Source organism: Ictidomys tridecemlineatus, chromosome 2 (genome assembly GCF_052094955.1).
Source record: "Ictidomys tridecemlineatus isolate mIctTri1 chromosome 2, mIctTri1.hap1, whole genome shotgun sequence".
In the NCBI taxonomy this organism is placed as follows: domain Eukaryota; kingdom Metazoa; phylum Chordata; class Mammalia; order Rodentia; family Sciuridae; genus Ictidomys; species Ictidomys tridecemlineatus.
In genome coordinates, this window is record NC_135478.1 from 127,153,029 (window position 1) to 127,175,479 (window position 22,451).

Below are 22,451 nucleotides of genomic sequence, written 5' to 3' on the forward strand. Positions count from 1 at the left end.
ATACACATATACACGTATATATACAACACATGCCACAGACACATACCGTACACCAACATGGATACCCACATATATCTATCACATATATATACACATGAACACATGAACCCCATGCACACATTAATATAAATACACATGGAGACATACACAAGTCAGTTTCAGTTTTCGCCAAGGAACATTCTTAAACCTCTGCTGCCTGGTCTCACCTATCTACACCAAAACCTAGCACAAGATGGTAACTGACACAACATAAAATCTAAATTTTCGTGTCCCAAAACTGTTAGTGAGTTCTGTGAGGATCCTCATAACTCCCAAACCTTTTCCACTGAATGACAAATTAGGGGTATAAAAAACAGGAAGGCAATGCAGAAAGTTTGTAATTTTAAGTTTATTTTGAAGTGGGAAGGAATCACCTGTCACAGAATAGCCTCTCTGGCCAGATATGGAAAGAGAGTGGGGGGATAATTTTTCTATTGCTGTTATTGAACATTTGGGGCAATTTATAAATGAGGCAGATTGCCACCTGGGTAGAAATGTCCATAGTAACAATACTGATGTCTTCATGAGGCAGGCCCAAGACAGAGGCAGTAAATTGCAAGCTGAATAATACAGATTTTTAAATTTGCCCCATCAAAACCACTGCACAATCATTCAACTCTGAAGAGGGGGCAAGGAACCAACACAAGGAAGGTGAATAGGCATCCAAATGACATGCTTTGAGTTTTCCTCAAAGAAAGGAAAACAACAGCAACCAAACAGCTACCTGGGGTGGGCAAACACTCCCGGCTTGGGACTTGTTTCACATTTGAACATGCTTAAGCTCCGCTGCAGCTACTGCTCAGATTCTGCGAGATAATATTTCTCCCCAGCTAAAATTGGGTTTATCGGTTCAGAAGAGATGCATTTCACAGATAAAAACAACTTCCTCTAGCTGCCGATTAGATAAGCAGGCTCACATCCGTACTCAAAACCCTGCTGCCCAATCTCCAGCAAGACCGGAGCCCGCTGCTCTCTTCCCAGGGTGAAAACCTGTCTCCAGCCTCTCTTCCCTCCGCAGGCCTGGAGATGACTGTCCCCCACCCCCAACCCCCAGCACTGCTCTGGTTTCCTGCCTAACACTTCAAGATGAAGGACAGATATGGCACCAGGACGACTAATTAAACTATATACAAATCCAACAATTCCCACGTCAGACCTAAAATTCATGGCTGAGTTGAGGGTTTTTTACTTCAACAGAGAATTTTTTTTTTTAAAGGCAGATTTATGATTTCACACATACTCATTTTTTTTTTCCTGGATTCTGGGGATGGAGTGGGGTGGATTTGGATTTTTTTCCTATCTTTTTTGGTTTGTTTTTCAATTTTGCTAGGATGAATCAAACAAACCCTGGTCAGAGTATTCAACATGGTGGACCAAAGTTGTGCTGATGCAGTTTCTCTCTCAGAGCCATGTGCTTCTGAATATCCACTGGGAGATGTGAACTACAGGGCAAAGAACCTGTCCTGCAATGAACCACTGAGGAAACAAGGGCCAACTCCTCACAATGGTGGGAGGCCATTCAGGTGCTCCGAACCAAAGGAGCACATTCTAGAATGTGATAGGAATATGTAGAAATGCTTTCTCTCTCCACATCCAGACTCACACAGTTCCTTCTACCTTGGAGCAAGTCCTGCACAAGACTGTCGAGATGACCAGTCCATGTGCCAAGTTGTACTGAAGCCATATTGTCTCAGTTCTTTGGCTGAGCTAGCTCCGTGCCCATCCCCCTTAAATCATGGTTCTAATTCAGCTCTAGAGCACTCCTGTGCTTCTGCCCCTAAATTCTTCCTCGAATTCGACTCTAAACCCTAAATCTGCATGGCATCCTCCTCAGGGGTGGTCATCCTGTTTTTAGCCTCAAATCTCTGTGCTCTGGCCCTTCGTGTTCCTTGTGCCGTAGCCTATCAAAACTCCTGGCCCTGGTCTGCACTCAGGTGCAGGCAAGAGGCAGGGTGGGGCTGGGGGTCCTCCTCCCGCACGGCCAGTCCTGTGGCACAGTTCCCAGCTCTGCCAGTCAGAGGGGCATCATGGGTACTTGTCAAAGAGAATCCAAGGACATGGAAACATGGAAGGAAGGAAAAGGCAAGAATTCAGGCTGTAAAGAAGAAGGTATGAAACTATGGTTGAGTAAACAAAGAAAATCATGTCTTTAGTTTTATTAAATACAAAACACCCGTCTGCTCTCTAGATATTAATCCTGACATAATTCCTAAGGGAAAGTTTCTTAAGAGCTCCTGGTCAAGACCTCTCAGAGTAAATCTCCATCGATTTTTCACTTCTTTAATATTGGTGCTCTGGCTGCTTGAATAAATTTGGGGTTGCCTTAAGAGGTCACTGAGTGCTTTCTCGGCTTCAAACTGTTTCAGACACAACCACTTCAGAGAGCTGAGAGTTTTCTCCTTTTTAAAGAGACCACTTCAGAAGAAAAAGCTACAGTCTCATTAAGGAGATGTTCTGATGACTAAATCTCTCCTTGCCAGAAAGTTCTTCTCTGACTCTAACTGAAAATTCTTCAAGTTGCGCTTTAAATCCGTTATTTCCTCTTATTCAGACCTGGAAGAAAATGGTGGCCAACTAAGGGCTCGCATCTTGCTCTGACTTAAGGCCATCACCTGGTTTCCCATATTTATATGTGGACCTAGAGTGTCCCTGCAATGCTGGATGAAGCAATGAGGTATGGCACTGTTATTCTTCTTGTCCTGGGACCAACCCACCAACCAATATAACCTCCCACCTCCTCAGCAGGAGGTTGATTTCTACCATTTCCCAGCAATTCTTTTATTGTTCTGGTCTGTTCTTGTTGATGATTGGATTCTTCTAAAACTGAATGAAGTCTCTGGCAATAAAGACTCATAGCTTTTCAAAAGCATGCCTTGCCTCTTTCTAGAAAAGACACCCTTGCCATCCATTATGACCAAGCGTTTTCCCATCTTTGACCATCTCACTGATCCTCCCTGACTGTATCCTGGATCTCACGGCCAGTACCCTTCATCTCTCCCGTACTCCTTCCTTCTAACTCCTTCCTCTCTTCTCTTCACTTTGCATATTTTACGAATTAGTTTTCTAAACTAATAAATTTCTCTTCTATCCTTGGGTCTGCAAAGTTATCAGCTCTCTTTCCCTTTTCTCAACTAAAGCTACAGGGGGCTCCCTCCACCCTTCTTATTAATCTGTAAGACTTCTGCTCTGCACAAGCTGCATCTTTTCTGGTCTTTTTTTTCTTCTTCTAACTTTATGTCTTTGCTATACTGTTTTCAACAAGTCGACAGAGTTTCCATGGAACCAACAAAGTCACTCTGGGACCCAAGTTTAGTTGCTACTGTTCCTTAAAATGAGGAACTGCGCTGGGAGTGGTGGCAAGTGCCTGTAATCCAAGCATCTCAGGAGGCTGAGGCAGGAGGATTTCAAGTTCCAAGTCAGCCTCAGCAACTTAAGTGAGACCCTGTCTCAAAAAAAAAAAAAAATATATATATATATATATATATGTATATATATATATATATATATATATATATATATATATATATATATATGAAAAGGGCAGAGAATGCAGCTCAGTGGTCTAGAGTCCCTGGAACAACAACAATAAAAAAAAACCAAAAAAAACCAAAAAAAAACCTGAGGCTCAGAGAGGAAAACCTGCCCTGAGTCACAAGAAGGGTTCTGGCTTGTCCCCTCTAAGACACATTCTCTGCCAGGCTACCACTCCTTTTATGTACCCTTTCCTACTGCCTACCTTACACTTTTGTCTCAGTGAGGGAATGCTTCTAGTTTCCTGGGTCTGTTTTTTATATACCTTTGTTCTAATGACCCACTTCCATTTTATAATTTGATGAAATATAGCATCAAATGTATTTCCTTGAATCTATGAATTTTCCCTAACACTTCATATTGTTTCCTACATACTCCTTTTATTTAATGCTACACACTACAAATTACCTTACAAACAACTTATGATCACATACTAACGCTAGCTCATTTACTTAAAGAATCACACAGGACACTCTCTAAATGTGGTCGTCTCGTAGCATGGTTTCTCCTGACGTCTGTTTCTATGGGTGGGTCTTCTGGGTCCTCTCACTCCTACTTCCTGTGCCCACACCTCTGCTGTCTGGTGTTTGGCATGAAACTTCTGAGCTTTTGCAGCCTTTGCTTCCTGGCTCTGAAGAATCACTCCTTGGCCTCCAGTAGCCCACAAGGACCTCTATGCTGCAGATATCCCCGGGCCCACATCAAACAGCTCTTCCTGCCTATCCACAGAGGGAGGTCAACGGCTACTCTCTAACCCAGCAAAGAGGTTTTCCAGGGTCTTTCAATCTCACAACTCTGAAATTCCTGCTTTCTAAACTTCATCCTGAAAGGAAAACTGGCCTAAAAATCAAGTCACACATGACAAGGGGGCACTGAGATGTGCCCCCAAGAAGTGACGAGCCCCCAGGAAGTGACAAGCCCACCCCAACTCCAGGCAAATGCTTGCACTAGTTAAATCTGGGGCTGAGCACTGGACTCTGCATGAAGGGAACACCACCCTGGCAGCCAGCCAGCAGTTCCAACTGAGGCTGGGAGATCCTCACCCAGAGGCAATTCCCCTCAGTGCAAAGTTCCCAAGGGAGACATCACCAGGCTATTTTGCAGGTATTTATAATAATGATTTATTTATCTATCCCAAGTGAATTGCATGCTTGTCTCTACTCTCCAGGAATCAGCCTGACTTTCAGTTCCCCAAAGGATGCCCACACTGCAAGGGCTCTGAGGGCATCGTGGCGGCTCCACAATAGCTACAGAGATTTCAGGGTTGAGTCTACGGCTTTCTCCATAAAGACCCAGAGCCAGCTCCTAACTCAGATGACTGGGCTCACAGTATATTGCGTGGTCAATGGATAATTTTGGTTCCTGGTTCCTAAGCCCCTTGTTTGGCTATATGAGCATCTCAGGCATGATGAGCATTTTGGTTTATGCTCAGAGTAAGTGGGAAGAACACTTACTCCCATTGCACTGGGTGCTTCAGGGACTAAACCAATGAGAAAATCCTGGGGCAACCCCACATTAGTTATTCATATGTCACTAATGTAAATTTTTACTGTGTATATGTACCATCAGTGTCTTAATGTTTTTATTTAAATTAACCTTTCAACTTACATAAATGTGTTTTGAAAGTCTATGGGAACACCAGTATCACTTACAGTAAATCAAAGGTAATCTTAAAAATAAGAACATCCATTAAAAAACTGTGTGATCATCTGAGTCTCAACTCGGGGAAATTTTGAAATGATGTATGTGGCTGTCTTCGAAGAACAGAGGAATGATGGACAGGTGTTAAATTTCTCTTCCCATCTACCTTCCCACACAAGAGTAGCCATTTACTAAAAGGGAGAAAAGAATTTATAAATGTACTCATTCTCTGCGTTCATCTACACCATATGATTTTAGCCACTATCCTTATTTACTTGAGCCAGAAGGTACAGCTAAATTAAAAGACAGTCATTATACCCAAAGTAAACTTTGTTTCTAGGACCCATGAAAACATACAGGAAGTTTCTCAGTTGTTGTGTCAGGATGTCCTCTAGAAAGACATGCAGTGAGGGCTTATGGAGCTAAGATATATCCATCCAGCCTCCCTGACTTCTGTATCTTTGTACCTTCATGACATGATTTTGTATAAGTAGGTGCTCTTATATCACAGATTTATCTTTTTTTCAAAAAAGAAAAATTACTATTCTAGGGAACTAATGACTCATTAGCTCATGAGAACATGGTATAGTAGAGTGAAAACTAATCTTTGAGTCAGACAATGAGTTTAATTCTGACTCCACCATTTGACGTTGGTGAGTTCACTGAATTTCTCTGGGCCTCTGTCTTCTTGTAATGAGAAAAGGAGGACAAAGTTTTCGAAACATGAACAGTAGCATGTATAAGTTAACTAGTAAAGTGATTTCAGAAGGTTCTATACCCATCCCTTTAGGGAAAATGTATGTAAATGTTTGCTAACTTAGATAATCTAGATTTTTTCCTTTAACATTAAAAAAAATTCCCATCTGTCACTTCCTATTTCCAGTTAAATATGCCACATAAGAACTAGAGATTAGAAGGATAAAATAAAATGGCCAGATGAGACTCCTTCTAATCCAAAGCTCCAGAGAAAACAGCCCTATGGTTATAACACATAAAATATATAATTTTCACTATCTACAACCAATAAAATTTAATATTCCTGAAAGTGCATCAAGAACAGAGGAGCGTGATGGAGACATATCCCATGGCAGGGTGACCCTCACCTCTGCTATTTTGCTGACATGTGGGTCTTAAGGCCATACTGGCCTGTAAGGGTTCATCCTCCTTCATACCAAAGGACCCCATCCTGCCAATCTCTGCACCACTTTTCCTTAACATGATGGCTGAGGGAAAACAGTGAAGAAAAAGACTCATATCTCTCAATCGTTGTCTTGGAAGGACATAGAGAGACGGAGGTTTCACAGAAACAGAGCAGGTGACAGCCTGCAGGATACCAGGACAACCCGACTTACCCACTCCTCTTTCACTCTTGGAATTCTGCTGTCCTCCAGAGGTAGTGGAAAGGTCTTCAGGGACAGGCATGGGCTCGTCACCATCATCCGGAGTGTCACTTACTGGGGGACTCTCCTTCCCTGAGGAGATAAGTAGGAGCTTGAGTGTCTGGCTGTGGCTGTTACCAGCAGGGTGCCTGGGCTTCCCCTTGGTGGCTTGAGAGGGTGGCATAAGGAGGTGGTAACTGGATTGAGTGTTTCCCTATAAAATAATTTTTTTCTTTCTAAAAAAGAATATCATTTTGTCCCCTCAACCCAAACACAAAACAAACGTGTAAACAAAGATTCAAAAAGGAAAAACAAAAATAGAAACTCAAGATTTCCACTATTAAAGTTACAGAATGGGTATGTATGCACACATACATACATAATACGGGGTGATATATTTTGTTTCTTCAAAATGAACTAGCTCTTAGACATTCTTATGCACGTAATTCCATACCAAGGGCCATACCTCTACAGTTTTGTATATAATGGGTACTTCAGGATTTATTTAGATCCTTTTTCTAACTTTGAACTTACATTGCTTCCCATCCTTTTTGATTATTAAACAACACCGATGAATACCTACTAGCCAGTCTTTGTACATATCCCTAATAATTACCACCGTGTAAATCTCCAGAAGTTTTCTGACTGGGTTCAAAGGCATCTACATTTTTAAAGTTCTTCACATGTTTTGATGAAGCTTTCCCCCAATAAAGTGGTTCCCTTTTCATTCCCCACAAGCCTGCCCCACCCACCCTCATGCTAGGATCCTGCTCAGACCCATGCATCCTGGGTTTGTTTACTTTCTTTTCAAGAGTCATGACCTCTTTTGACAGCTGCCCAACTTAACCTGGTAGGCAGAAGATGCCTGGAGAGGGATGGAAGGGCTCCGTGCCTAATGGAGCAACAAGTCCCTCCCTGCATGCGGAAAAAAAAAAAATCTATCAATGAAACTTCACTTTGAAATAGGAATAAAATATAATTCATGAAAACACAAAGGTTCTTCACACTTCACGAAGTATGATTTGCCAGATGAAATTGGGCTTTATAGGATATCACCTTTATTTTGATTAGAATTAAGTTTAGCCAAACCCTCTAGGAATGGGGAACTCTTTCCCGTTCTGAGGAATCCAACATTGGGAAGGCATAACCGGTTTAAAAAATGCTCTCTTCCCATGGAGATTGAAACTCCTATAGCTTCTACCCTTTCAGAGCTAACTTAAACTCCAGTTATAAGGCATAGATTATACCCAAGACATGGCAGAGAAGGACCAAAGCAGATGCAAACTAACCTATTACAGCTGCTTGCAGAAGATCAGTTTGGATGAATATCCTAAAGGAAGTCCAATAGAAAAACAACAGATTGGGGTTGTATGCTTGCTGAGCTGGCCACCAGATTTTACAGGCAATGTGAGCTTCCCACATAGAAAACCCAGACTTTTACAAAATCATGTAAATGACAAATCAAATGTTAAAATTTCTAGAAAACATGACTAGATATGGTGTAAAATTTCCTTGTAGATTTGAGTAAACAACCTCCTACAAGAATTAATTTTAGGGGACTGGCAAGACCAGTAAAATCATTCCCAATATATGAAACAACTTTTACTGGAATCTTTAAAATAGAACCTGCACAGGCACCAAGGATATACTTTGGGGAATAATACTGCATTCTCTAGGAAACAGACATCACAATTTAATATTCCAGCTTAGCTGTAATTAGTGCAATTGGCATATTTTCAGAAAGAGCATTATTGGGTATATTTGGATAGCCAATACAAGATGAATAGTTAAAGATAGGGTAGGAGTAGAAGAATTTCCCAAAGAAAAACAAAAGGCCAGAGATAAATTGATTCAAAGTGCTCAGGTTACGCAAAAGCCTTGGACATGTGCAGTAAGTCAGTACTATTTTCTTTGCCCTAAACAGAAGGCCTCAAAAGTAACCATAGTTAGATGTCTTAGTGTTGGTTTCTTCACCTCTTTCATAAATGAGAAAAAAAACTCTGAATAGGAAAATGTGGGAGGGATATGAACCCTCTGACTACTTTTATTTTCCTAAGATGGTGACCTAGAATAATGGTTTTCAAACTCTAAGGACTTTAGGAAGGTGGTAAAAGGAATTTTATTTATTTTTTTGGTAAGAATAGCACCATAATCTCATACAGATCTTTAATATATAAAATAGGTCTATATAAGTATGGACACTTCAGGGTGGGGCAGATGGACCCTCAGAGGCCCCAGCTTTCCATTTCAAAGACCCCCTAAAGGATTAGACAGTGTTGTCCCTGGCCAATGATTTAAAGTGTACAAGGCCAGCCAGGCATACATTTTCATCTCTAGGATTCATCAGGTGTCATCATTGTGGAATGGGGGTGGAGGCTAAGAAACAACCTTTGGACTTATCTTTTTATATGATCTTCCCTATAAATTTAGTGTCTTTTATGACCCTCTGGGCCCGTGTAGGTGCTAGAGCACCCAAGAGCCAAGGGACAATGATAAAGAATTGTGACTTAGCCAATGAAGGAATGTCATACTTTTTGCTCAATTCATGCTAAAATGCATCTTAAAAAAAAACTCTCTAATATTACTCTTTTAAAAATTTAAGGGATCTACCTGTTAGGGAACAATACCAACTACAGCTTGTGGAGCATGTTCATAATAATAAATGTGCTTCTTAAAACTTACATCTGTCTTAAGTTTCTGCACTGAAATGCCAGCTCTCCAGTGTCCCTGACCTTGTTATCTTAGTACTTTTATTTTTTTCCTGCATGGGGGCAGAAAGGAGTAATGAAAACAGTAGGGATCATGATTCTAAAATACCGTGATTTAGAATGATCAATAGGAACTCCCTATGCAGAAGAAACCACATGGAGAAAAGGGAGGATAAAAAAACCTGTCTCAGTGCGCCAGGGGCATCATGCAAAAAGGCAGAGCCAGAAGGAGCAAAGTTGGATATATTCACATGCCCTCCAAGAGCTTGGTCTTAATTCAGCCTTGCCTCCACTTAACTCAGGGATGGTTTTTAAGAGATCATCTGATTTGCCTAAAAGCTCCCCAGTGTGAGTCACCGTTGTGGAGACATTAATCCCTCAGGTAAGCCTCTGTACCCAGGAACCCTTGGATTCTTTTACTGCTGGAAGATCTCCAGGAGAAAAATTTATGGCTTCATGACAACTTTCATGATGGCAAATTCGTTTTACATGTTGACTTTCAAGACATTTGCCCAGTTAACCATTCAAATACAAGACCATATAAAGATGACAAAAGATTTAGAAAATGATGTGTTAAATCAAGTCAACACATCCCCAAATATGAACATGGGGTGATAAGGAGACTGTGGACCTGGAAAACAGTTCTGGTTTCACCAGTCTGGAAGACTGATGGGAACATGAGCTGGGTCACATCTTAAAAACTCTTACCCTAAGTGTAAAAGGAAGCTAAAAACATTACTTTGGCCTAGTTCATAGGGTTGTAGTGAAGACAAAAATAAAAATGATGAATATGAAGTCTAATATGTTAAAATAAGCTTATGATATTATTTGGTAACCTGTAACATACTACAGAAACACACAACAGGTATAATAATCAGCTCCCCTCTTTTCCTGCAGTGCATGCACACTGACAGGCTACCTCAAAGATGCAGCCAGCAAGACAGCAAGTATTAACAGTCATAATAATTTAGAAAAGGTGATAAAACTTCACTTGGAAAAATTAAAGAAACTTCTAGCTAAATTATCAATATACGAACTTATATTTAGTTTATGTATTGCTTATGTGTCAAATGAAGCATTGCCTATGAGAAGTTTTTGTGGGCCAATTAGATGAGAAATTGTATCATTTGCTTATCAGCTGAAAGCAATGATTTCTCAAATTATAATTTACCCAGCAAAATTCTGTGAACTCCGCCCTGCTCCCAAATGCACAAGTTTTTTTTTGAAATATTTTTTTTTAGTTGTCAATGAACCTTTATTTATTTATATATGGTGCTGAGAATTGAACCCAATGCCTCACACATGCTAGGCAAGCACTTGGCCACTGAGCCACAATCCCAGCCCCACAAGTTTTTAAAATATATAATTACATGATAGAAGATAAACCCTGGGGTAAATAAAAGCTGAGAACATAGAAACCCAGCTCCATAGATGAGTAGAGGCGTTTGTGCTCTGGGGCTCAGGTGAGGCTCATGCCCCTGAGTCATTACCCCATAGGGATATTGGGTTTTCTTGTCAGTCATTTAAACTCTCTGAGTCTCAGCTACCTATAATTTGGAGATGCTAACTGTATCTCTTTCAGTAGGTCCTGGTAAGATAAAATGAGGAATCTCTTATTTAGGACAGCTTTTGGTTAATGTAAGGTGTTTAATCAATGTGATTTACTATGATTAACTAGATAAATATTTCCATTTCTATTTCAATATATATAAGCTTCCTTTCCCTAATCAGATTCTGTATATTTACAGGGTGTGTTTATGTCCATGTTTCAACAAACACATTAAAAAGATCTATAAGGATATATCCAATACAGGGCCTTGGGTTGTGGCTCAGTGGTAGAGCGCTTGCCTCACATGTGTGAGTAACTGGGTTCAATCTTCAGCAACACATAAAAATAAATAAATAAAATAAAGGTATCATGTCCATCTACAACTAAAAAAAATCTTTAAAAGAAAAGAATATATTCAATACATAGTTAGGGTTATAATAATCTGTGGAACTTTAAAGACCAACTGTTACAGATTTACTGTTACTGTTTCCATCTTTCCTGTTACAGATGTACAGTGATCCAGGAGGCAAAGCCTTGGGTACCACAGTTGGAGCCAGAGATGCATGCTAGGATAGGTCTCTCAACATCCTTCACTCTTCCAGACTGACTCTTTCTTCAGAAACCAAATGAAAAACATAATGCATATGCATACTAAATATTTGGAAAGAATTCTGAGAAAGAACAAGACAACAAAAATGTTACCCAAAAACTTAGTGAGATGTACCCTAAAGGAAAGGAAAGCTTGCTTTAGGCATACTCTCCTCCAAGCCTACCAATAACATTTTCCTAATTTACATGGATTCAAGTCAGTAAACATTTATTGAGCACCTACTATCTGTAAGATACTGAGGACGTGGTCCACAATTTTAGGATATAGCCAAAAAAAAAAAAGAAGAAGCAAGTGGTTTTAAAAAAGGCAGATAGTAAGTATCTTGCTATTTTTCAAGTATTCGGATGGAATCCTAAGAAACTGCTGACATTTGACTTTTTATGAAAAAGGGGATGATTCAGTAACATGTCAACTTCTGTTTGGCTAAGTGTGTATACTTATACCATAACTAACTCACCCCTTTCCTTCCAACACCCATCTTCTAAGAGGGAGTCCAGCTTAATAAATACCACTCCAGAATTTCCATAAACATATACGTAAGCATATAGAAAAAGTGTGTATGTGTGTGTAAAATTTGTGGTTTTTGTAAATAATGGGATCATACTTCACATGCCTTTTCATTTTCATAATATTTTCAGACTTCTTTCTATACATGTATATTCATATCCTCCTCATTTTTAAGAGCTTTTATGTAAGAGTGCATGGATACACCATAGATTTTAAGTATTTATAACAATGCTACAAAAATATGCTTAAATATTCTTTATACTTGTGAGAGTCTATTCCCAAGGTAAATTTCTTAAAGAGAAGTTGCTAAATTGTAGAATACATAAAATTTTAGCTTGTGCAGATAATGATGCACTTGTAGACCAATTTTTACTTGTTCCAGTTGTATACAAAGCATCTGAAGGCCACATTTTAAAAGTTGGCTTTTTTTTTTTTTTTTTTTTTTTGCATCTTGGGGAGTTTATGTCCAAAATGTTACAAGGGAAAAGGTGGAGATGGCAGAGTAGAGGAGGGAGACACCTGTGACTTGCCATAATTCTGTCTCCAGTTTGATGGCACCTGAATACCTTCTGCACATTCTCCAGTAAGCAGCCATGGGACAGGGAGGCACCTTGTAGATGTCCGATAGAAACACTGACTTAGACTAAAATTCAAAATTCAATAAAAACTTCAAAACAGGAGGGGGCAGTTTAGCCAAGGACCCCATGGCATTGACTGACCAGTGTGACATGAAGGCCTGTTTTCCTGGATTGGTAATAAGCCTGTGAAGTTCTAAAACATAAAATACTGAAAACTCCAAAGTCCAGGAAGCTTCTACTACTTCCTAGTACTGTCCAGGTACAGTGCCAGACAAATGGACTTCCTGTGTTATCTATTTGGGAACTGTACAGGTCTTGCTATGCTGGCTAGTGGCCCATCCTCAGTGGTGCTGCATAGGACAGTCTGTGACCCACCCTTAAGGTCTCCATTAGTGACTTCTCCACTTTTTGGGCTTCCTAAGATGACAAGAGCTATGCCCAGAATGTTTTGAAAAGATATAATTTAAAATGGATCCATGTTATTTCTATACTTACCAAATATTCAAATAATCTGATCTGGGCTACACTATTAGGTTTTTCAAGTTATTTTCCTCCTCTTTTCTATCTCCCCCCTCCCTCCCTTTATTTTAAATACTATCTTTGGCATGTCCTTAGGTTCTAGGGTGGACCCAAATGCAACTGTTTCTCCTAGAATTGCAACATATATTTAATTATTTCCAACTTACTATAGATTTAACACTTAAATTAATTATGTTATGGGTTTTTTTTTTTCCCCTGTTCAGGTTCTCAAACTGGGGTCATTTGTTAAAGTTGAAGTAAACAGACACAAATTCCAGCTTGGTCTTGTCTTTTGCAGAACAGCCCCTCTGCCTCCCCATGAGCATTGCAGATGCCTTGACTCCTGGCTATACAGGTATCCCATAAGGTCTCACCTGAAACTTGGGACATGTCTTGACCCTCATCAGCATCCATTGTCTTCAGGTTATCTGAGAAAGAGAGGAAGGGATTTTTTAGTTGAAAGCAAAAATACTAATATGTGTGTGTGAGAAAGAGACAGAGAGAAAAAGAGAGGGGGAGAGAGAGATAAAGAACCCTTATGCTATTTAACAACAAGGTTATCTAGCAAGAATAATGCATTTTCCTCCTCACATACTTGCTGGAGTATCTGACTGGCACAGACCTTGATCCTTTTAAAAACAGCATTACAAAGATTTATAAAAATATCATTACAAGCACAGGAGGACCAAATTTGTTATTTATTGTTAATTTCCTACTGCATAATAACCCAAAATGCAAACTGACTGCAACAAAATTAAGCAGAAAATTAAATGGCCCTGGGTCATTGTAGGCACAGAATTCATTCTCTTGGCTGATCCATAGTTATGTTCTTTCTAATTTACTGAGCATGCATCGATGAACCTTGAGTCAGCTTGGTGACACGCGTACAATCAGCAATCAAAAAACGAAGCAATTTGCTGAAGAATGTCTCATTTACCCAGGCAAGGCTGCATATCTGAGCAGCAACTGCACTACCTCCATCAATAATGAATACACCTCCAGCCTGGCAGATGGGCAACGCAGGCACTGCTGTCCTTGTCCCTCACTCTTCCTCAGACCTGGCCCTCAAACTCTACCAGCAAGCACTCTTATACAGGGAGAAGTGACGGCAGTGCAAGCCAGGAGAGGGCCCAAACCTTCCTGTTTTGCTGACAGGGGGCTGGCTTCTCAGATCGGTTTAAATTTACAAATACAAACACGAGAGATGCTGCCCTATAGTGGCCACAGGGAATGTACCACAGGCTGCACTGTGAGGCACTACAAATGGGAAGGGACCCAATATCAGTGGGGTAGAAGTTAGGGGAGTGCTGTGCTTTGCACTTGGGCTCCTGGCCTGCAACTCTCTGGCACCCATAATATATGACATCTGGTAGCTCTGTTGATAAGAAATCTGTGGCCAGCAGCAAGTGACCTCAACAAAGTCTGCTCATTATGCTTAGAAAGCCTTTGGAAGAGATCCCTCACTAACTAGCAAACTGAAGCTATTTGTTGACTCTAAACCAGCCCTCACCCCCGTTTTTTCTTTGCTATCTCTGTCTCTTGGGTTCAGATGTGTGGATGTGAGCTGAAGCCTGTTTTCAGCAGAGATCTGGAAACTGATGGAAGATTCAGGGTCCTTATCCTCTCTCTGTTAGGCTGAATAGTGTGTGGGAAGATATTTAAAATTTTACGTATTATAGTTACATGTGTTATACATATAACCTTATATAGCTTTACATCTTTAAAATCTTTAATGGCACAGGTGGAATATGTATTCTCAATTTCAGGAATATCAGTATTAGTCACAAAGAGGACATAAATGACAGTTCCTTTTTCCTGTATGGGGAAAGGTTTTGTCTATTTTTGAAAGGCACTGAACTGGTCTTAGTGTGCTGTGAACTTTCAAGGCGGGTGCATGGCTTAGGAGAACTGCCTGAGCCAGAGAAGAGAAAAAGACCCTATATCCCACGTGTGCTCCAGTCCCAGAGTGAGGGTCACCAGCAACTGATACAGGACAAAGCAGACCTAGAGCCAACCACAGAAAACCCATGTGCCTAGCACTGCCTGAACTTTTACAGTAAAAAAGCAATATCCTACGATTCTTCTGAAACAGTCCAAACATTATCATAATAAAAAAATGAGACTCAACTGAGAACAATCTTAGTACTTTATGTATAGCACTCACATGAGAACTAAGGACTTAATTATGGTGGTATGTAACAAACCCCTTCCCAACTGTCCCAGCATTGCTGAGTGAAGCCTACAGAAGTCAAATCTTATTGGAACAATGACTTGAACAAAATTTCTGGAATGCCTACTTTGAATTTTTTGCTACATGACAGATAGAGGTTTTGACAACTTAAAAAAGAAAAAAAGAAAAAAACGGAGACAATGCTTTTAATTCCCACCACTTAAAACTAATGATTTTTTTTCCATGTGTTTCTGTGCTCTTTTAAAAAGAAAGGACATTTGTATTCCAAATGTACTATTTCAAAATATTTTTCATTTAATACACATCTTTTTATTTAACCAATATGCATCATTGCCATCATTATTTTTAAGGTCCATGGCCACTCAATTGATTTATTTAACAATTGATTAAAACCTATTATTGTACTCAAGCTAGTTCTCATTAAAAGATGAAAATGTTTCCAAAAGCCTGGCTAAAGGCTGCCCCACCCAAGCACCAAAGGAGAAAACACCTGCCAAGAGATGGTGGATGACCCTCTAGATGTGCTGTCTGGGGCAGAATTGCTGGACACTGTGTTCCACTGGACACATTGGCCTGATCGTTCAGGTGGCAAGATGTGTAAATATATTACAAGCCAGAATCTCCACCATCTGCCCTGTGGCTGGTCCCCAGTCAGACCCTGCCCTGTGGTAACCCCTACTCCAGACAGTCATATCACAAAGAGAATGCAGATGTCTCTTGGAGGGAACTGGGGGGAGAGGGGAAGGTGAAGCTGCAGAGAACACCACCTAGAGCGAATTTAGTGAGAACCCTGGGGACAGTGGTGCATGTGAGGAACCTGAAGCTCTATCTCTGTGCTTTGTCATTAAAGCTCTAGAACCACGTCCCACCCTGGTAATGTGGATCTTTGTGATACAATCCACCACACTTCAATTTTCATGCACACTTTCAGCCAAACCTTCTCTGGCATTGGGGACTTCATGGACTTGTGACCAGTGCAGGTACTCAGGGGCCCATGCTCAGAGGGTCCCTTGGTGTAATGTCTGTTCATGCCCTGTGTAGAAATTCTTAATAATTTCTGAGCTGGGGCCCAGGAGCCAGTCTGTATAGGGCCAGTGACTTCTGTGGATGACATGTCTCACTTCACAGTATTGACTTAACAAGCTTCTCCAAACTCCCCTCACTCTAAATGTGCATCACTTAGGATGATAAAAACAGTGATTTGAAGGGTACTTAAATCCCAACCCATCCCCTCGTAACCATGAGTCCCACCTAGGCTTTGCATCTAGTTTATAAAGCACCAAGTTAGCCCCTCTGATCCCACGTGGAAGGAATGCAAGTGTCAAACAGAAAATGGGATTGGCCTCAACTAAAAAAGGAGCTGATTCAGTGAATGGAGTTAATCACAAAAACAAATTTTTGGTGTGTTTTCACAAAGTTTCACCAAAATGAAAAATCAAGACCATTAGGTCTATAAAGGGAGATGCCAGAAGGAATTATTTCACAAAAACATTCTGTGATTTTCTACTTTGCTTGGGAAACCCAAACAATTCCAGGCAAAAGCTAACCAAATCAATAGAAAACCCAGCAATATCAGTACACTAACTTTTTTACCTGTGCAATTCATATAACCATGAATGCTTTTATTGTTTCTTTGGAGCAAGCAGTTCTGAATCTTGCACAAGGGGAAATAGATGCAGAGATAAGTTTAGGCCAATGTGACAGAGGCTGTTCAGGGCTGACCCTGTAGGGGAACTGACAGTGAAGCTTCTGTTAGAATCCACCATCTCTCCAAATCTCTTTGCCTTTCCTGTGTCTCCTTCATCTCCTTCTCCTCCCATCTCTCCCTCTCTCTGTCTCCCAGTTACTCTCTCCCCTGTCTACCTCTTTTTTCCTTCCTCTGTCTCTCTCCTTCTGATCAAACAAGGACGAAAAAATCTTACTGTCCTGTTTCATTCAAAGGAGTCAATGTATCATCAACTTTAGAGAACAGGAGCAAAAGAAGTAAGAATGGACTCCAGGCAGGGAAGTACAGACTCACTGTCTCTGCAGACACATGCGGGACCAGGAGCCTTTCCTGAAACCACCTCCTGCACCTTGCCTTTCCTCCTTCCACACAGAGTCTGGGCTGGAACCTGGCTGGCTACGGGAGAGAAGCATCCAACAGCCCTGGGCAGTTGCTGCTTCCAGGTGAGGAGATGGGCCTGTCTTCCTTGGAGTTGCCCCATTTCTAACCCAAGCAGCCCAGGGAAGGACACAACCAGAGTTCCCTAAGCATGCAAGCTTGCAGGGCCACAGGGGAGCAGCTTCCAAATGTCCTTCAGCTTCCTCCAGTGAGCACCTCCCTCCCCGGACTTTCTTTGAAACACAGGGCCTGTTGCAGAATTCTCATATGCTGAGTCTGGATTAATGAATTTAGAAGGAAAATCCAGACTCCTGTGAAGATTACAACTTTCTTCCTTTTCAAGCTATTAAAGAACTACCAAGTGTGGGTCATGCCACACTTCCTGAAGGAAATACTGAGGGTCCGTCAAAATTAGCCCATTCGCTGGTAGCATGCAGTACTTATCACATGCCTTAAAAAACGCTCTCTGAGATTTAAACAATTTCCTTGTGCTTTTTTGTTTTCTAAGCAAGTGCCTCCTTCTCATCCCTGATACTGTACAGGTAATTCTTGCACAGTGATGTTTCATTATATTTCTTGCCTTGTGTATGACAGAATAAAGCAGAAATGGATGCTAGTGCTATCTAGCTTTGTTCAGGCAATGTATTAAATGTCTTGCATTGAGAGGTAAACTGTTAAGCCTCACAGGAACATCCTCTGTCTTGCCCACCATTCTATTGGGAAGCCCTAAACCAGTGTCCAGCTTAGAGTTCGGATTCCTATTTGTTAAATGTGTCTTTAACATTTACAATCAATCCCAAAGGATCCATATCATTTCCATTTTACAGAAGAGAAAACTGAGGTAAAACAGATACAGCCTGCCCAAGGTTATCTGTCTAATAAAAAACAGAGCTGAGGTTGGAACCTGTGGACATGTGATGGAGATGTCTTCCCTCTAGCACTTCTGCTCACTGAGAACTTTGACCCGTGCAGTGGTCAAAACATTCAAATATCTGATAGATGAGGAATGGATGCTACTTATATTTTACCAGAAATAAACATATTGCATGTAATACTTTGAAATCAAGCCAAACTTTATCTTGGAATTTCTACTGTATTAGTTAAGTTCTAGTTATTTAGTCCAATATATGCTCCTAGTTTTTCTTACTCCCCAACAAATAAAAGCTGCACTAGAGTTACTTTGCGGGGTTATTTCCTTAAACACTTAATGATGCTTGTTTTGAAGGGAGAGGGATGGGGCGGGGTGGACAGGACAAGAGTATAATCTATTTAAAATGCCTAGGTCACAGACCTCTGTAATAAAATGCATTATTCCTGCTTAGAGACAAGTTCTTTCATCTTCAGACTGGAAGATTTTATTTTTGCAAATCTATCATATCACCATGAATTACACTGTATCTTAAAAAAGAAAATGTTCCAAGAGAAAGCTAAGGCAATATGCAAAGTCTTTGTATCTAGTCAAAGAGACCTTCTTGGTTTGCCTAACAATTTGACAAAACAGGTTGGTAGAATATAAAAACTTCTGAGCACTCTTATTTCATTTCTGATTCTTTTCATTTAAAAAAAAATTAGCTGCCAATCTGCACATTTTCACGATTATTCCACAGAGCATTGCTGGTACAAATAACAATGAAAAACAAGATTTAAACAGGAAAGCAGGAATCCAATTTGGCGTTCACACGGCCCCTCCCCCCACATTAAACTGAACCACAGAAAACTCCAACAATTTGTTCTACCGTGAACCTTCATCTTGAGGGCAAATTAGCTCAGATATGCAGTTCTGTCCTTGCATTTTCCCCCCCTATGGGTAGGAACTGATATGTAAAAGGGGAAGGGTCAAAGGGAACTGAGGAAGACTTAAAACTAGATCCCCAAACCATGATGTTTGAAAGCCTTTTTAGTCAAGACATATTCCAGACTGAAGGGAAACTACACACATGCACTCATGTACACACACGAGTATTTTAAAATAGATATTGCATTATAAAAACTGTTTTAAAACAGGGAAAGTAGAGTAGGAGACATTTCTCTGTGCTTATATATTTGCTATTGTCACAGGACCAGAGCTGGACATCCAGTGGCCCATGAATGTCCTTATATCACATTGCGTTGTTTTTATTCTCTCATAGTGCACCCTGTTTATATAAAGAAGAGGGTTTTCCCTTCTATACTCTTGCACCATCTAATCTCAAACTACTCACAGACAGTATGGGAGAGGCATAAAGTCAAAGCTGACATATTTTGTAATAGAGTTTCTCCTGACCACAAACATTGGCCACCTCCTACATAGTTTCCTCAAATATAAATGGCTCTTATGCTTTATCACTTAAATTAAAAAAAAAAAGTTTAGGGCTGGGGTTGTAGCTCAGTGGCAGAGTGCTTAAAACTTAAGTTTAGGGCTGAGGTTGTGGCTCAGTGGCAGAGTGCTTGCCTAGCACATGTGAGACCCTGGGTTCTATCCTCAGCACCACATAAAAATAAATAAAATAAAGGCATTTAAAAAAAAAAAACAAAAAACTTAAGTTTAGAATGATCTTCTTCTCACTGATTTTGGAAGACCTTCATGCATGGCTAGGAACTGTGAAAAAAAAAAATGAAGTGCAATGAAAATAAGATCTATATCTTTTAAAAAAAATATAGCAACTGCTCCCAAAGTAATGCTTCACAGTTTCTCTCCAAAGTGCTGATGGCTTGTGATTTATTATTGTAAATTAAAGAGACAGAGGATCCTAGGAATAGATTATGTGTTCCTATTATTTCCAGATTGTTTTTCATTTTTTAAAGAAATAAATGTGAATTTAAAATATTAGCTAAATTCTTTTACTTAGCAAGGATTTGTGGTGTCACAAAGAATACAGAATCTTTTTTAGCCCCTCTAGCTTTGAATTTAGGTTAACATACCAGTAAATTATTTCACATGGACATTTTAAAACTCAAAATTTAAAACCATAGCTGGTAGAAAAATCCACTTGCACACCCATAACATTTCCAAACAATGCACCCTACTGCAATATTGATATTTCTACAAGGCCGTTCTACTTCAATTGCATGAATTTATTTGGCAAAAGTTATGTTTTATTTAGACCCAAAGAAGTAGGATCATCCAGATCGCCACAGGAACATCCTGCTCTCTGCAAACCCATACATATACTATGTATTAAAATTTGAAAAGTCATTATTAATTGAGTTGCCTTCTGAAGATACTTTCCCAGGTACTACAAACTTGTCATTTTACTTCTAGTAAAATCTAGCTGGTGGTGAGTCAAGATCTACAAATCTAGATATAAACACAGAAAAAATGGATCAAATAGTTTATGGGATTCACTGTAACACACATATCTATTTATTCTTATTTTTTCCAATAGGAAAGGCCACTTTGATCCCACCTATTTATAATAAGGCTATTCAGCCACTGCTTTAGGGAAGAGGAAGAAGGGTAGATATGTTACTTGCTGCCTCCAAGTTAGGATAGGCCTCATGCAAAAGGTGGAAACTTTCCCTAAAGCACTAGAATTGTGAGCTCAGTTCCACTTACAATACCCACAAAATCATCAACTATCATCAATTACAATGAGATAACTTTTTCATAAAAACTATACATAATAAAAACCTATGCTCATAGTACACAGAACAAGGATTCAAAAATTAGGTTCCTGAAATAATGGCTTGGTCTCTTAATGGCTTTAGTACTTTGAAAATTCACCCCAACTTCCAGTAGTTTCAGCTGAAGTCAGAGCAAGCTGTATCTAAGAAGGGTAAAAGGACCAATAAATGTATCAATTAAATAATCACTGCCATGGACCAAAAGCAAAGAACAGAAAAAAACATCCCTCAATCATTTGCACTGGTTCTTCAATTGGATAATGTTAGCAAAAAAGGTCTAGATTTTTATTTTATTCTATGATAGAGAGCTTGGCACTTGCATCCTCTAACCCAAACCTGGAAGCAGCCTCAAGATGTTCATAGCCAGCAACATGAACTATGCAACAAAATCCATTTGAAACGTGGGTGCCGGGTCCAAATCAGGATTGTTTGGGCTGATTCTGTAATCCTTCACCTTCAGCCTACAATGTCCTCATGCAAATCCTGGGAGGACAGGGTCATTGGTACAACCACACAGAACCTTTCTACTTCCTCATTTGGATGTCTACAAAAATCATCATGTCTTTATTTATAATCTGGAAGAAAATGCTCATGCCATCAGAGAGTTAAATACAAGAAAGCTGATTTTAGTCATATTTTCGGCAGCCCTTAAGTAAATTGAAATAATATATTTTCAATGCTTTATATTAAGTATTCTTTTTTTAGCAAATTTTATTACTTTTACAAAAACCCTGCCTGTTCTTAATGTAAAATTCTTTAAATTCAGGCAAACATATACAACCTTCATTGTATAGAAGGAACACACTCATAGCAGAAAACTACAAGAAATTTCCAAACCAATTTTTAAATGGTAATTAACCACCTTGTATATAAGGACCTGAGATAATGAGCAGTTGGTTTTAATTTAATGAAGTGAGATTAACAATCTGTCAATATGTTTTTAGCATGAATCTCTTTGAATATCACTTTAATTTTCTGCCCTACACAAAATTCAGCACAAACAAGAAGGAAAAAGGTCACTTTTTCAGGCTAAAAGTGGGGCTCGCAGTAGGGGGTCGATGGCTTTCTCTAGTTTCCATTAAAAGCACTGGAACACATTTCAGAGTGCCTCAGAAGTAAGCTAAAGGTCAATTCCTCATTTTCGAGTCTTCAAAAGATTCAAAATTAAACATTTTCCCTATTAGGTCCAGGGAGGTATCTTTTGTGGAATTTTATTTGTCCCAGTGAAAATGTGATGATATAACAAATTTAAAAATATCAAAAAATCAATAGTCAATATAGAATCCCTAGCTTTGGAAAAAGACTCTAACTCCAGAGCATATTGTTCATTTTCAAACAGTTTCAAATTAACAGAAAGTGGTGTAAAGTGGAGATTTTTGTGTGTGATCTCAAAAATGGAGCACAAAAATCTACTTCAATATACACTAAGCCTTACAAACACTTCCTGCAGTTCTTAGTTATTTCAGTGTGTCCCCAAACCACACATATGACA

The 22,451-nt window shown here is 39.7% G+C and overlaps 1 protein-coding gene across 7 annotated transcripts in view; it reads right to left on the reverse strand.

The window, feature by feature from the left end:
* Positions 1-22,451, reverse strand: part of Ikzf1 (IKAROS family zinc finger 1) — a 96,969-nt gene that overhangs the window by 69,762 nt on the left and 4,756 nt on the right. For 6 of the 7 annotated variants that reach the window (XM_040291938.2, XM_078039753.1, XM_078039752.1 and 3 more), the window contains exons 2-3: positions 13,436-13,489; positions 6,564-6,683 (exon numbers count right to left, since the gene is read on the reverse strand). In XM_040291938.2, coding sequence (XP_040147872.1) covers positions 6,564-6,683; positions 13,436-13,475 — 160 coding nt within the window. In that variant the 5' untranslated portion in view covers positions 13,476-13,489. Of the gene's footprint in view, positions 1-6,563; positions 6,684-13,435; positions 13,490-22,451 lie in introns of those variants that run through there. The other variant, XM_040291941.2, reaches the window with a different exon arrangement.